Source organism: Palaemon carinicauda, chromosome 24 (genome assembly GCF_036898095.1).
Source record: "Palaemon carinicauda isolate YSFRI2023 chromosome 24, ASM3689809v2, whole genome shotgun sequence".
Taxonomy (NCBI): Eukaryota; Metazoa; Arthropoda; class Malacostraca; order Decapoda; family Palaemonidae; genus Palaemon; species Palaemon carinicauda.
The window spans coordinates 73,949,565-73,966,122 of record NC_090748.1 but is presented as its reverse complement, the minus strand read 5'-3'; the positions used below and the strand labels follow the sequence as shown (position 1 = coordinate 73,966,122).

General features: G+C 39.4%; 1 protein-coding gene across 1 annotated transcript; it reads right to left on the bottom strand.

Moving 5' to 3' along the window:
* Nucleotides 1–2,302: 2,302 nt before the first annotated feature.
* Nucleotides 2,303–6,630, bottom strand: LOC137618438 (skin secretory protein xP2-like). The gene is made up of 2 exons (XM_068348604.1): nucleotides 6,549–6,630; nucleotides 2,303–2,886 (listed from the first exon to the last, which is right to left on the bottom strand). The coding sequence occupies exons 1-2, from the start codon at nucleotides 6,628–6,630 to the stop codon at nucleotides 2,303–2,305; spliced, it is 666 nt and encodes a 221-aa protein (XP_068204705.1).
* Between the last annotated feature and the right edge of the window lie 9,928 nt (nucleotides 6,631–16,558).

Here is a 16,558-nt window from a genome sequence, read left to right as displayed (position 1 = left end):
CCACAAAATTAGCCGGTACACAAAGGCTTTTTCATAGTCCACAAAGGCCATCAAAAGTGGATTTCTATATTCTACACATTGCTGTACCACATGTCTTAATATGAAAATTAGGTCAGTACATCTTCTACCTTATCTAAATCCTGCTTGTCCAACTCTCAGCTTTTCATCAATCTTTCTCTCATGTCTCTTTAGAATGAGCATACTATATATTTTTATTATAACTGACATAAGTGTGATGCCTCTGTAATTATTGCAATCAGTCAGATCTCCTATTTTTGCCATTTTCACCAACATAACTAGCTCCCATTCATCAGGCTTTGCCTCTTCACTCTACATTCTACAAAATAATATTGTAAGTACTGTGTGAGTCACTTCATTTTTGGCCAATATCATCTCAGCAGTTATTTCATCGTATCCAGGGTTTTTCCATCTTATGAGTTTTTTACTGATAGCTTCGACTTCAAACACACTTGAATTCATTCATGGGCACATCAAGGTCTTCCTTAGCTTCAGGTATATCAATCAAATTATTCCCTTCATATCTCCTATTCATGTCCTCTCTAAAGTGCTCCATCCAGCGTTGCTTTTATCTTCTGTTGTTATATTAATATTGATATTACTTGCTAAATTACACTACAACCCTAGTTGGAAAAGCAGGATGCTATAAGCCCAAGGGCCCTAACAGGGAAAATAGCCCAGTGAGGAAAGGAAACAAGGTAATTATATTTTAAGAACAGTAACAACAGTAAAATAGTCTCCCCGGATGCTGAAGCCTTGACGAGGATGGGGGGCTTACGGATTAGCAGCTGGGCTCCGATGTTCGGTGGGAATTGCTTTCCCACTGGTCCTTGGTGCCAAGCTGTTGATCCAACTAAATTAGTCAGCACTTTCTCTTTTCCTTTTGTTTATTTCATTTTTTCTCCTGTCTCCAACTGTTGGGCATGAACTTTTATGGTGACTTTGGCTTGTTATGTTAAACCTTTCCCTCAGTGCTGGGTCTGATGTTGACCAACGTCATGACGACTCAAGTACTGAGGGTGGGGTGTATCTCTGGATATTGCCCCTAGGGTGGCCCTAATTTGATAAATGACCCCATTCTCTAAGTGTGGTCCCTTGGTGGGTGGGTGGTGGGAATATTCAGATGAAATAAGTCTTCTCGTCCTTATGGCAATCTCACCAAAAGCCGTTGGCGACCAATCCGCTTCCTCTCTGATTTTGGCTATGAATAATTCTAAGAGCTCCATTGTTACTATGGAACCATATGAGGAACTTGTTAAAACAGTAATCCTGTTAGTTAAGCCAGTGCCTTTGGACTGGAGTTTTTATGGCATTCACAAGGAGTTTTCAAAATTTGGATCAATGAAAGAAATCAGGAATAGACTTGGCATTGATAATAAATTATTTGAAAACTGGATTATCTTTGATAAAGTGACAGAAGCCCATAGAGAATACAAGAATTTTAATTCGGCTACTATGAATGTTAGGCTTTCAAGGGCAGAAGTAGTACCTAGGTATCTAGATGTATGTAGACCTCATAATGAACCTGAAGAGCCTAAAGTAACTAAAATATCTAGATCACTGAATCCAGCTAAGAGGTTAATTATTACCACACAAAGTGAGAGAGGCAACCTCTTCAAGATGAGGTTAGTAAACCAAAAAATTTGTAATGTCTATAGACCAGAGATATCTCGTTTGGACGTAACAGTTTTCTAGTGAACACCAAAACAGACGGACAAACAGTAATGCTTCTTAATCTTAGGCTTGATCCTGATGGAATAATAAAACATATAAAACCTCACTACAATTTCAGCTATGCAAAAGGGGTTATCTTTCATGAGGATATGTATGAGCTGGATGAGAGCAAGATTTTGGAAATGTATCCAGATGTAATTTGGAAGGTATTTAAAGTACCCCATTCATCAACGATTATTTTAAATTTTGTGAATTCTTATTTGCCTCCAGACATTGTTTTTGACAGTGAAATTGTTAGAGTTCATCCATCCATATAGACAGAGAGTGCTTCAGTGTTTTAATTGTTTTGGTTTTGGGCACTCCCGTATTTGTACTAGGAATAGGATCTGTGGATCGTGTGCCCAACCTGAGCATGGGGAGTGTTCAACACCTGCAGTGTGTGTAAACTGCAAGGGTGACCATCGGGCCCGTGATAAAGAACGCCCTGTATTGAAGAAAGAGCAAGAGACAGTGCTGAAATCTATTACAGAACACATCAGTGTCGGACATGCAAAGAAGTTATTAGCGAAAAAATCTGATACAGATGCAGTGAAGAGTTCTGGGGACTACTTTAGTCGGGCTCCTCGGGGCCCCTTGGTGGGGCTCCCCTGTCACCCTCTGGTGGGACTCCTCTGGCCCCCTCTGGTGGGGCTCCTCCTACCCCCTCTGTTGGGGCTGCTGCGGCTCCCACTGGTGGGGTTCCTTCTGCCCCCTTTGGTGGGGCTCCATCGCTCCTCTCTGCTGGGGCTCCATTGCTCCTCTCTGGTGGGGTTCCTTCCCCTTCTGGTGGGGCTCCTCCCCCCTCTGGTGGGGCTTCTCCTGCCCCCTCTGGTGGGGCTTCTCCTGCCCCCTCTGGTGGGGCTTCTTCTGTCCCCTCTGGTGAGACTCCTCCTCCTCCTTCTGGTGCGACTCCTCCTACCCCCTCTGTTGGGGCTGCTGCTGCTCCCGCTGGTGGGGTTCCTTCTGCCTCCTTTGGTGGGGCTCCATCACTCCCCTCTGCTGGGGCTCCATTGCTCCTCTCTGGTGGGGTTCCTTCCCCTTCTGGTGGGGCTCCTCCCCCCTCTGGTGGGGCTTCTCCTGCCCCCTTTGGTGGGGCTTCTTCTGTCCCCTCTGGTGAGACTCCTCCTCCTCCTTCTGGTGTGACTCCTCCTCCCTCTGGTGGAGCTCACAAACCCTCTTATAGTGGGGCTCTCATAGCCCCTACATTTGTGACCGGATCGATTATAGATCTTGATGAGTTTTTGATGCCAGATATTGAGAATTCTTCATACCAAATTGTACCTTTACCTGTCATAACAGTTCATCGATCCAATGAGAGTGTGAGAAATGATGATAGTACCCAAAGATACAGAAAAATAGAAGTATTACCTGGTCACTATGAAGTAGTGAATTTTGAAATTTTTTTTATCTTAGAATTTGAAAATGGAGGAAATGAGCGTTTAAATGTTTTCAAAGCTAACAGAAATAGTAAATTTATCTGGAGGGCAGCCAAAAATTTTACCCCAAGGAAATGGTAGTCTCTTGATAGAGACACTATCCCCATTACAAGGTGAAAGGCTAAAAACACTGACAACATTGGATGGTCATTGTGTAAAATGCATTTCGCACCCTACTTTCAACCAGAGTAGAGGTGTCATATATGCTCCAGAATTGATAGATATAGAGGAAAAAGAAATTGAGGATGAACTGAAAAGTCAAGGAGTAGTTAAAGTAGTCAGAATGAGAAAGAGAGTTGGAGAACAACGTATTCCTCTTGCTACTTTGATTATAACATTTGATCAATGTAGATTACCAAATGTTATTAAGGCTGGTTAGCTATCGTTGAAGGTGAAACCTTATATCCCTTCACCATTGCGATGTTATCATTGCCAAATGTATGGCCATTTAAGCCAGAAATGCAAAGAAAAAGTAAATAATAAGCCAGCTGTTTGTGCCAACTGTGGAAAGAGTAGCCATGGAGTATGCAGAGAAAACCCTAATTGCATACATTGTGGGGAAGCACACCCAGCTACATCTAAAAGTTGCATTAAGTTTATTTTTGAAAAAGAAATTCAGGCCATTAGGACCATGGAAAGGGTTACTTTTAAAGAGGCTCGTAAAAGAGCTCTTGAAAAGCAGATAAGACCAGGGCAACCTTTTTCAATGGTTCTGAAGAAAAACTTGCCAAACCACACTAACGAAAATTATATCTCTACTTCTAATATGAAGAAACAAATGAAAACTACAATTGTCCATTTCTGTCGTATACGGGGAGTACATCCAGACCCGGATATATTTATTAACGGTCAACGGATCCCATGTGCAAGTGAAGCTAAATTTTTAGGGTTGATATTTGATTGTAGGCTTACATGGGTTTCTCACTTAAGAGCATTAAAAGCTAAATGTGTTGAAGCTATGAATCTTTTAAAAGTATTGTCCCATACATAATGGGGGGCAGACCGCAATACAATTTTAAAATTTTACAAGGCCTTGATATTTTCCAAAATTAGTTATGGATGCGAAATATACTCCTCAGCAACCCCAAGCCGGTTAAAAATATTAGATTCAATACATCATGCTAGCATTAGATTGTCCACAGGAGCCTTTAGAACTTCGCCTATCACAAGTCTCCTTGTTGATGCTGGGGAGTTGCCTCTAGACCTTTACTGAATGTCCTCTATTATTCGGTATTGGTTTAGATTGCAAAGACTCCCTAATTCTTCTGCATTTCAGACTGCAAGCCTTGTAAGACACTCAACCTACTTTGAGCTGCACCCAAAATCTCCTCAACTTTTTGCGTTTCAGGTGAAACAATTATTAAACAATCTGGATTTAATCAAGAATTAATGTGCTTCCATTCAAGGTATCATCAACGCCTCCATGGGAATTACCTGACATATCTTTTTGTAAATACTTTATTGGAGTTAAGAAGAATATGACTGACTTAGAATCCAGGTCTCTTTTTATGGAACATGTCAAAGAACATGGGATCGACTTTTATATATACTGATGGCTCAAAATCTGATGCTGGCGTTGGATTTGGAGTACATAGTAATGATTTTAATTGTAGAGGTGCACTTCCTCTAACAGCTTCCATAATTACTGCCGAACTGTATGGCATACTAACCGCTATTGAGAAAATAGCTTTGGAAAAGGAGGGTAATTTTACCATTTTTATTGATGCAAGAAGTGTTCTTCAAGCTTTAGAAGTTTTTAATTCTAGTAACCCTCTACTTTTAAAGATTTTAGAATTTCTTTTTATTACTGGACGGAGAGGTATAACAGTTCGATTGTGTTGAGTTCCAGCACATGTAGGTGTGTCTGGGAATGAGAATGCCGATTTACTGGCGAAGAATGCGGCATCCGAGTTGCTACCAAGGAGGCATCCCATTCCCTGTAATGATATCCTGCCTTACATCAAGAAATTGGTTTGTAATGAATGGCAACAACACTGGGATAGTCAAGATTGCAATAAAATGAGGGAAGTAACAAATATCATATCACCTTGGAGGTATAACATGATACCCCGAAAATGGGAGACGACTCTTTGTCGCCTCCGAATTGGTCACACAAGGTTGACACACGAGTTTCTACTGAAGGGCCAACACCAACCGTATTGTGAGGACTGTTTAGTACCTTTAACAGTGAGGCATTTGTTGACCGAATGCCCTAATTTTACTAACTTAAGAAATAGATATCTGTTTGAGGCTCGAGGTGAGGATGGCAGGTTCATCCTTGCCAAGATTCTTGGACATGATGTGTCCTACTATGCGAGTGGAATTTTTAGATTTGTTTCAGAAGCAGGTCTTCTGAAAACTATTTAACTATTGTAATGACTTCTTAACTTTTATGGTTTTAATTGAATTCTCTTTTATTTTTCATATATAATAAATGCTATGGGCGTCAATGACCTTAGATGTCAGGATGCCAGAAAACTTTCAATCAATCAGTCAATCATCGATCCAATGATGGTGAGGAAATGGAGGCACAATTTGTTAGACAAAAGAGGCCCCTTCCTCCCCCTTCACCTTCACGTTCTCAGGATCAGGATGGAACTACTAAAAATAAAACTGAAAGGGCAACTGAAGGCCCAGCATCTAAAAATGGTTTGCATGATCTAGATCAATAAGTACTGCAAGTGTGGCTGGCAAGCCTTCTCTCTCTCTGGGTCTCAGATTCCCAAATTAGAAAAAAAAATTAAAAAAATCAAAATAATGTCTCATGCAATGGAACATCCATGAATTTAATTCAAATAAAGAGCAAGTTCGATTTCTGTTCAAAGAACATGATATATTTGCAAATATTTGCAATCTGTATATAGGAGACTAAATTGGGAGATCTTACTCCCAATTTAGGTTATGATTTTTCATTTTATAAGTCTCCACCCCTAAAAGGTGCTTGTACTCAGGGAGGCACAGGCATACTAATTCGCAAGTCTCTTAATCACAGAGTTGTTCTCCTGAATTCTGTGTTGCAGGCCTGTGCAATTCAAATCTTTACTGACAAATGGATCTCTATTTGTTCACTTTACCTTGATCCAACAATAGAAAATAGACTTCAGGATGCACATAGTAATCCTCGTTAGCTAGAATTAAATGACTTGCAGTTCTTAATAAATCAACTTCCTCAACCCTTCATATTAATGGGGGATTTTAATTCCAAGCACACCCTATGGGGAGAACAACGTTGTGATCGATGAGGTTTGATCATGGAACAACTGCTTGACATGAATGACATTATTTTGATGAATGATGGTTCCCCTACAAGACATGGTTTACCACAGTTCTGATTCAGCCATAGACCTCACTATTTGCTCTTCATCTTTGAGGTTAGATTACCAATGGGCAGTAGACTAGAATGATCATGGCAGTGATCATTGGCCCATTCACTTGAAGTACGTAAAACATATACCATCTCCATGTTTACCCAAATGGAAGGTGGGGGAAGCTGACTGGGGATTATTTAATAAATCCACTGAAATATATCGAAAGATAAATGAATTCCAAAATTCAATAGAAGCGTATGAGTATTTGGTGAGCATATTTTTGTGCGGGGCCATGCTCTCCATACCACGAACATCAGTTAAACCTCGACGTCCTGTAGTTCCCTGGTGAAATGATGCCTGTGCTTTGATGAGGAAGATAGCAAGAACTTGTCACAAGAGATATCGTAGATGCCAATAAAATAACATACAGAAGAGCTCTTGCTAATCAAAAGAAGACTTTTAAGCAGGCAATGAGAGAATCAATTATTAGATACATAAGCGAATTGAAATATAATTCCCCTCTCTCAGTTGGAATAGAATCCGAAAGTTGCAAGGGAAATTTTGTCCTCCCTTGCCTATATTAAAAATTGATGGTCTCTTTATAACTGATCCTGGAAAAGTAGCTGAAGCGTTTGGTAGGCATTTTTCGAATATATCTAGTGCCCTACAATACCGTGCAGCATTCGGGGATATTAGGAACAGTACTACGGTTGTTCCTCCTGTTAGTACAAATTTAGAATCTTACAATCTTCTTTTTACCATGGAAGAAATGGGTAATGCAATTTGATTGTGTTCCCCCATCTCCTGGGGAAGATGATATTTTATATTCCATGATTTTTAATCTACCGAAAAGTACAAAACTATTTCTTTTCAATATTTTGAATAGTTTTTTTTACTTCAGGAACTTCCCCCCCCAGATGCTGAAGCCTTGATGAGGATGGGGGGCTTAGGGATTAGCAGCTGGGCTCTAATGAACAGTGGGAACTACTTCCCATTGGACCTCGGTGCCCAGCTGTCGATCCAACTAAATCAGTCAGCACTTTCTCTTTTACTTTTGATTATTTCTTTTTTCTCCCATCTCTTCCTTTTGGGCTCGATATTGTTGACGACTTTGGCATGTTCGATTTTACTTTGGATGCTGCTTTGGATTTGGCAGAGTGGGATGGACTGCATTCCATCTCAACCTGTGCCAATTTAGACGCCATCACCCTCTAGCAGACCCTATTGGGTGCAGACCAAGTCTGAAGAGTCGGGCTCCAGTGATCCGGTTTTAAGTCACCCATATTTGCGGGTAATGGTTGACGCCAGGCATTGGAGTCGACGGTGGGAGGGGCTAACTACCCCCACTGACCAGTGTACGCCCACCTTAAGAGAGGCAGCCCCTCTCTAATAGAGGACTGGTCCCCGCTGAAGCCTCTTCTTGTGTTGGGCCACATGGGATAGGAGGACTGACATCCTCCGATAAGAGGTGGATAACCCGGCTTGCTTTTTCAAAAAAATCCAACACCTCTGTTGACGACCTGGAAAATACAAACATGGACCTCGGTACAGACAGCTCCAACTCGGGTTCTAACATTGTAACGTTAGAACCTTATTCACGTCATGTGAATAATAAAACGCTAGAGAAGAAGAGAGAGAGAGTGAAAAATTATGACAGTACAGAAAGATACAGAAAAGTAGAAGTATTACCTGGTCACTATGAAGTAGTGAATTATGAAAATTTTTTTATCTTGGAATTTGAAAACGGAAGAAATGAGCGTATAAATGTTTTTAAAGCTGATAGAGAAATAGTTACTTTATGTGGAGGGCAGCCAAAAATTTTACCCCAGGGAAATGGAAGTCTCTTGATAGAGACACTGTCCCCATTACAAGGTGAAAGGTTAAAAACACTTACAACATTGAATGGTCATAGCGTAAAATGCGTTTCACACCCTACTTTCAACCAGAGTAGAGGTGTGATATATGCTCCAGAATTGTTGGATATAGAGGAGAAAGAAATAGAGGATGAACTGAAAAATCAAGGAGTAGTTAAAGTAGTCAGAATGAGAAAGAGAGTTGGAGAACAACGTATCCCTCTTGCTACTCTGATTATAACATTTGATCAATGCCGATTACCAAATGTTATAAAAGCTGGATGGCTATCTTTGAAGGTAAAACCATATATCCCGTCACCATTGCGATGTTATCATTGCCAAATGTATGGCCATTTAAGCCAGAAATGTAAAGAAAAACTAAACAATAAGCCAGCTATTTGTGCCAACTGTGGAAAAAGTAGTCATGGAGTATGCATAGAAAACCCTAATTGCATACATTGTGGGGAAGCACACCCAGCTACATCTAAAAGCTGTGTAAAGTTTATTTTTGAAAAAAAAATCCAGGCCATTAGGACCATGGAAAGGGTTACTTTTAAAGAGGCTCGTAAAAGAGCTCTTGAAAAGCAAATAAGACCAGGGCAACCTTTTTCAATGGTTCTGAAGAAAAACTTGCCAAACCACACAGACGAAAATTATATCTCTACTTCTAAGATAAAGAAAAAAAATGAAAGTAGTTAAAGAGGTTGAAAGTCCCATCGAAAATCTATATCCAGAAATTGTAGAAAAATCAAAACGGACACTTTAAGATCTGAAAATTATTCAAAAGCCAACTACTCCGATTTTAAACAATAGTACAAACCTCTCACAGGATGTTTCCTTGCCTGATCTGATGGAGGTTGCACTCGAAACCAATTTACCTGGTGAACCCGTAGTGGGGAAGGTGCAAAAACCTGATAGATCACAACCTTTAAATCGAAAAAGAGAGAGACCTCCCTCCCTCTCTCCTCCTACCACCATAAGAAACATTAAAGTCACGACTTCCAATAAATATGATATCTTGTCTGCTGAAGTTTCTGAACAACTAGAAGGTAAATTGAACCAATCAGAAATTCAAGTTGAGGTCCACCATCCTCCTCAACAATTAGATCAAAAAGACACAAAGAAAAAGAGAAACACAAAACCCACTATATCAAGATCCTCTCTAGAGTTACCTCCGGGAAATATTGTTAGATCAAATATTGCCAATGGGAAGATTTCATCTAAGGTGTCTTCCAAAAAATAAAACATAGTTTTTTCCTCCATTCTGCAATGGAATTGCCAGGGTTTAAGGGCGACATATGAACAACTTAAGCTCCTCATACGTGAGCACTCCCCTATAACAGTATGTCTACAAGAAAGCAAGCTCGATGCTAATACTCCTTGTCCTCGAGAGTATGTTAGCTATAGGACACCATATGATCAACGAGCAGGGAGCCATGGGGGAAGTCTTATATACGTTCGTCGAGATGTTCCCCAAATATCTTTGTCTATCTGTACCCCTCTGCAGGCAGTGGCTGTACAAATTGATATAGGGAGAAAATACACAATCTGTTCTCTTTACTTGCCTCCAAATGATAACATCTCATATGATAATATAGTAGAGGTGATTAAACAACTCCCACAACCCTTTCTCTTACTAGGAGACCTTAATAGTAGACATCCTTTATGGGGTGATGTTTTAGCAAATGCAAGGGGTAATATTATATCGTCAATTTTGGAGAATGAAGATGTCGGACTCCTCAATACAGGAGAGCCCACACATTTTCATGTACAGACAGGTACCTTGTCCTGCATTGACCTATCAGTTGCAAGCTCTAACTGTCTTCTCGATTTTAATTGGAGAACATTAGATGATTGGCATACTAGTGATCATGCACTAATCATTATAAACACCAACAATGTTCCACCTTTACAAAGATCACCTCGATGGAATCTTGATAAGGCGGACTGGAATAGATTTCGGGAGTTAAGTGAAATTGAAGGAAATGCAGAACAGTTTGAAAGTGTTGATGATGCCATAGACTTACTTAATGGAACTCTTCACACAGTAGGAGTGAATTCCATTCCCAAAACAACTGGGATATTCAGACGACGACCAGTCCCCTGGTGGTCGTCAGAACTAACTGCCCTGCACAGAGCCACAAGAAAGTCTTTAACTCGATTGTGCATGCGCCGTAATGAGGAGAATTTAGTCATATACAAGAAATGTAGAGCACAGTTCCGCCGTGCCATGAAAGAAGCTAGGCGCCATTCTTGGATGTCCTTTGTTTCCTCCATTAACAGTAGAACACCAACATCATCTGTGTGGAGGAAAGTAAAAAAGATAGCAGGAAAATTCACCCCAAACCCACCACCAGTGTTAAAGATAAATGGCCAGTATATGACTGGAGCAACCAAAGTTAGCAATGCCCTGGCTGACCATTTCTCAAATGTATCGTGCAAGTGTGAAGCAGCTCCTGGTCACCAGTATAGGAGCAATGAAGAAAAGAAAGTTTTAAACTTCGCAACAAGAAAGCGGGAGTCGTACAATTCTCCTTTTACTGAAAGAGAATTTGATTCTGCTCTTGCTACTTGTAACGATACAGCCCCTGGACCCGATGGAATTCCATATGCAATGATTAAACATGTACCTTTTAATACAAAGTTATTTATTTTAAGCATTTTTAATAGAATATGGCATGATCATAGTTATCCAAGTGTTTGGGAACTAGCCATTATTTTAGCCTTTTTAAAACCCGGTAAGGACAAGTTTTTAGCAGCAAACTACCGACCTATTGCATTGACATCTTGTTTATGTAAAATCATGGAGAAGATGGTCAATGCAAGACTGATTTGGTACCTTGAAAAGAAGAATATTTTATCACCCATTCAATGTGGATTCAGGAAAATGCACTCAACGACTGATGTGCTGATACAACTTGAGTCCTCCATTTGTGAAGCCTTTGCTTCCAAACAGCACCATGTGACAGTTTTTTTTTATCTTGAAAAGGCATATGATACTACATGGAGATACGGTATACTTAAAAGAATCCATGAGTGCGGATTGAGAGGATAGCTACCACTATTCATCCAGTCATTTCTTTCACATAGAGTTTTCCAAGTGAGAGTTGGGGAAGCTCTATCACAGAGTAAATGCCAGGAAGGAGGAGTTCCTCAGGGGAGTGTGCTGAGTGTAACCCTTTTTGCACTAGCAATTAATGGGATATCCTCAGTCGTTCGCCGGGATGTTCTCGCAACATTATTTGTGGATGATCTCTCCATATCATTTGCTGGAGCCAGAATGGCAATGGTTGAGAGAAAAATCCAACTCTCTATTGATAAAATTATCCATTGGGCCGATATGAATAGATTTAAGTTCTCAACAAGTAAAACTACAATTGTCCATTTCTGTCGTATACGGGGAGTACATCCAGACCCGGATATATACATCAAAGGTCAACGGATCCCATGTGCAAGTGAAGCAAAATTTTTAGGGTTGATATTTGACTGTAGGCTTACATGGGTTTCTCACTTAAAAACATTAAAGGCTAAATGTGTTGAAGCTATGAATCTTTTAAAAGTCTTGTCCCATACAACAAGGGGGGCAGACCGCAATACAATTTTAAAATTATACAAGGCCTTGATATTTTCCAAAATTAGTTATGGATGCGAAATATACTCCTCAGCAACCCCAAGCCGGTTAAAAATACTAGATTCAATACATCATGCTAGCATTAGATTGTCCACAGGAGCCTTTAGAACCTCCCCTATCTCAAGTCTCCTTGTTGATGCTGGGGAGTTGCCTCTGGACCTTTACCGAATGTCCTCTATTATTCGGTATTGGTTTAGATTGCAAAGACTCCCCAATTCTTCAGCCTTTCAGACTGCAAGCCTTGTATAGCACTCAACCTACTTTGAGTTGCACCCAAAATCTCCTCAACCTTTTGGGTTTCGGGTTAACCAATTATTAAACAATCTGGATATAATTAGAAATAAGGTGCTTCCATTCAAGGTATCATCAACGCCTCCATGGAAATTACCTGACATATCTTTTTGTAGATACTTTATTGGAGTTAAGAAGAATTTGACTGACTTAGAATCCAGGTCACATTTTATGGAACATGTTGAAGAACATAGAGGATCGACTTTTTTATATACTGATGGCTCCAAATCTGATGCTGGCGTTGGATTTGGAGTACATAGTAATGATTTTAATTGTAGAGGTGCACTTCCTCTAACAGCTTCCATATTTACTGCCGAACTGTATGGCATACTAACTGCTCTTGATAAAATAGCTTTGGAAAAGGAGGGTAATTTTACAATTTTTAGTGATGCAAGGAGTGTCCTTCAAGCTATAGAAGTTTTTAATTCTAATAACCCTCTAGGTTTAAAGATTTTAGAATGGCTTTTTATTATTGGACGGAGAGGTATAACAGTTCAATCTTGTTGGGTTCCAGCACATGTAGGTGTGTCTGGGAATGAGAAGGCAGATTCACTGGCTAAGAAGGCTGCATCTGAGTTGCTGCCAAGAAGGTATCCCATTCCCTGTAATGATTTCTTACCTGACATCAAGAAATTGGTTTCAATAAATGGCAACAGCAATGGGATAGCCTAGATGGGAATAAAATGCGAGAGAGGTAACAAATGACATATCTCCTTGGAGGTATAATATGATGCCCCGAAAATGGGAGACGTCTCCGTATTGGTCACACACGGTTGACACACGAGTTTCTGCTGAAGGGCCAACGCCAACCGTATTGCGAGGACTGCTTAGTACCTTTAACAGTGAGGCATTTGTTGACCGAATGCCATAATTTTACTAACTTAAGAAATAGATATCTGTTTGAGGCTCGAGGTGAGGATGGCAGGTTTATCCTTGCCAAGATTCTTGGACATGATGTGTCCTACCATGCGAGCGGAATTTTTAGATTTATTTCAGAAGCAGGTCTTCTGAAAACTATTTAACTATTGTAATGACTTCTTAATTTTTATGGTTTTAATTGAATTCTCTTTTAATTTTCATATACAGTAAATGGTATCGGCGTCAATGACCTTAGATGTCAGGATGCCAGAAAACTTTCAATCAATCAATCAATCAATCAATCAGGAACTTCCCCTAAGTCTTGGAAAATATCGATAATAGTTCCTATTATAAAACCATTTAAGGATTCGTATCTCCCTAAAAATTATAGGCCAATTGCTCTTACTAGTTGTGTTAGCAAGATTTATGAGAGAATGGTCAATACTCGACTAGTGTGGTATTTGGAATCGAAGAATCTTTTATCAAACAGTTTGGTTTTAGGAAAAATAGAAATAGCAATGATCCTTTGATGTTTCTCACTCGAGAGGTCAAGAATGCCTTTGCTATGGTAAATAGACTATTGCAGTGTTCTTTGACCTAGTAAAGGCCTATGATACTACCTGGTTAGTGGGGTATCCTTAAGAAACTCGTTGATTGGGGTATTGTGTGTAATATGTTTTATTGTATTAAAGATTTTTTGTCAGATAGTCTAGATACTTGAAAGTGAGAGTTGGCTCGCTTATTTCATCAGCTTACCCTCAAGAAGGAGGATTGCCTCAGGCAAGCGTTCTTAGTCCAACTCTTTTCAATGTAGCTATTAACGGTCTACTTGAACAAGTTCCTGTTGGGGTGCATGGTCTGGCTGTTGAAGCATATCTTAAAATCCAGACTGTTGTTAATTCGGCTACATCTTGGGCCAGTGCTTGAGGGTTCAGATTTTCTCCAGAAAAAACCAAAGCCATACGTTTTTGTCGGCTGAGAAGAATGGAAGAGATTCCTACTTTGTTTTTAAATGTTTCCATTTTACCATACGAAGATAGCATAAAGTACCTTGGTGTTTTATTTGATAAGAAATTAACTTTCTCTCAACATATTAATGAGGTGGTATGTAACGTGAAACTTAGACTTAACATCCTTTAAGTTGTGTCTCCTTTTAACTTTGGAGCCGATAGGACATGTATGTTGAGGATATACCAGTCATTGTGCCTAAGTAAAATAGATTATGGTTGTCAGATATATGGATCTACATGCTAAACCACTTTAGAAAAACTTGATGTGGTTCATAACATGGCTTTGAGAATTTGCACAGGTGCGTATAGGACATTACCTGTAGGTAGTCTATTATTATTATTATTATTATTATGATTATTATTATTATTATTATTATTATTATTATTATTATTATTATTAGCCAAGCTACAACCCCAGTTGGAAAAGCAAGATGCTATAAGCCCAAGGGCTCCAATAGGGAAAAATAGCTCAGTGAGGAAAGGAAATAAATAAATGATGAGAACAAGTTAACAATAAATCATTCTAAACAGTAACAACGTCAAAACAGATATGTATATAAACTATAAAAACACTCATGTCAGCCTGGTCAACATAAAAACATTTGCTGCAACTTTGAACCTTTGAAGTTCTACTGATTCAACTACCCGATTAGGAAGATCATTCCACAACTTGGTAACAGCTGGAATAAAACTTCTAGAATACTGTGTAGTATTGAGCCTGATGATGGAGAAGGCCTGGCTATTAGAATTAACTGCCTGCCTAGTATTACGAACAGGATAGAATTGTCCACGGAGATCTGAATGTAAAGGATGGTCAGAGTTATGAAAAATCTTATGCAACATGCATAATGAACTAATTGAACGACGGTGCCAAAGATTAATATCTAGATCAGGAATAAGAAATTTAATAGACCGTAAGTTTCTGTCCAACAAATTAAGATGAGAATCAGCAGCTGAAGACCAGACAGGAGAACAATACTCAAAACAAGGTAGAATGAAAGAATTAAAACACTTCTTCAGAATAGATTGATCTCTGAAAATCTTGAAAGACTTTCTCAATAAGCCAATTTTTTGTGCAATTGAAGACACAGACCTAATTTGTTTCTCAAAAGTAAATTTGGTGTCGAGAATCACACACAAAATTTTAAGTCATACAAATTTAAAGAAACATTATCAATACTGAGATCCGGATGTTGAGGAGCCACCGTCCTTGACCTACTTACAATCATACTTTGAGTTTTGTGAGGATTCAAGTTCATACCCCATAATTTGCACCATGCACTAATTCTAGCTAAATCTCTAAGGGATTCAACAACCCCAGATTTACATTCAGGGGATGGAATTGATGCAAAGAGAGTAGCATCATCTGCATATACAACAAGCTTGTTTTCTAGGCCAAACCACATGTCATGTGCATATAGTATGAAAAGTAATGGGCCAAGAACACTACCCTATATACGTGGATTCAGGGATTCCTCCCCTTTTTATTTGTCAGGAAGAGTTGGGTTTGAGGTATATGTCTCGTGTTCTTACCTCGAAACTCAACCCAAATTTAAAATTCGTAAAGCAAACCGTTGATAGAGCACCAACTAGGACTAGGGTGCCCAAACCACTAGAAGTAAGACTAGAACCCTCGGGTATTGACGTGGGATTACTTCCCCCTGTAGTGGCTGAAATTACCTCTTCAAAGTATCCTCCTTGGAATAGGCCCAAGATGGAGATTTGTCCGGTTATGGATAGTAAAAGGAACAGTTTAGATGAACAGTTAAGGGCTAGTTTCCTATATCATGCTTCTGAGCATGATGATGCTTATCACATTTATACAGATGGTTCCAAGAGTTCTGTTGGTATGAGTTGCTCTGTAGTGACAACTGAAAATATAATTGAAAATAGGCTTCCGTCAAGTTCCTCTATTTTTACGGCAGAACTGTTGGCAATTTTGACTGCTTTGAAAGTAATTTTTTTTATAATAATTCTTCTAATACATTTTTACCGACTCATTGAGTGTTTTATTAGCATTAAGAAGTTTAGTCTCTTGCCATCATTTGGTGCAAGAGATACAGGATTGGTTTTATATTTTAGTAAATAGAAAACATTTTACAGTTAAGTTTTGCTGGGTTCCGTCACATGCTGGAATTGTAGGAAATGTGCGAGCTGACGTTGCAGCTAAGGCTGCAACTAGGCTCAATCATATTTCCAACATGGGTGGCTCAGTTTCCGATTTTAAAAGTAGTATCAGGTTTTATTGTAGAGACCAATGGGAGGCCCACTGGTCTAATTTAAATATTAATTTTAAATTAAAGTCAATTAGGCCTTCTGTCCAACCATGGTCGCATTTACAGGTGCACAGAAGATCTAGTATTGTTTTAACACCTTTACGTATAGGGTGCACACATTATATTCATAGGTATCTGATGGCAGGTGGGACGGATAGGCAGGC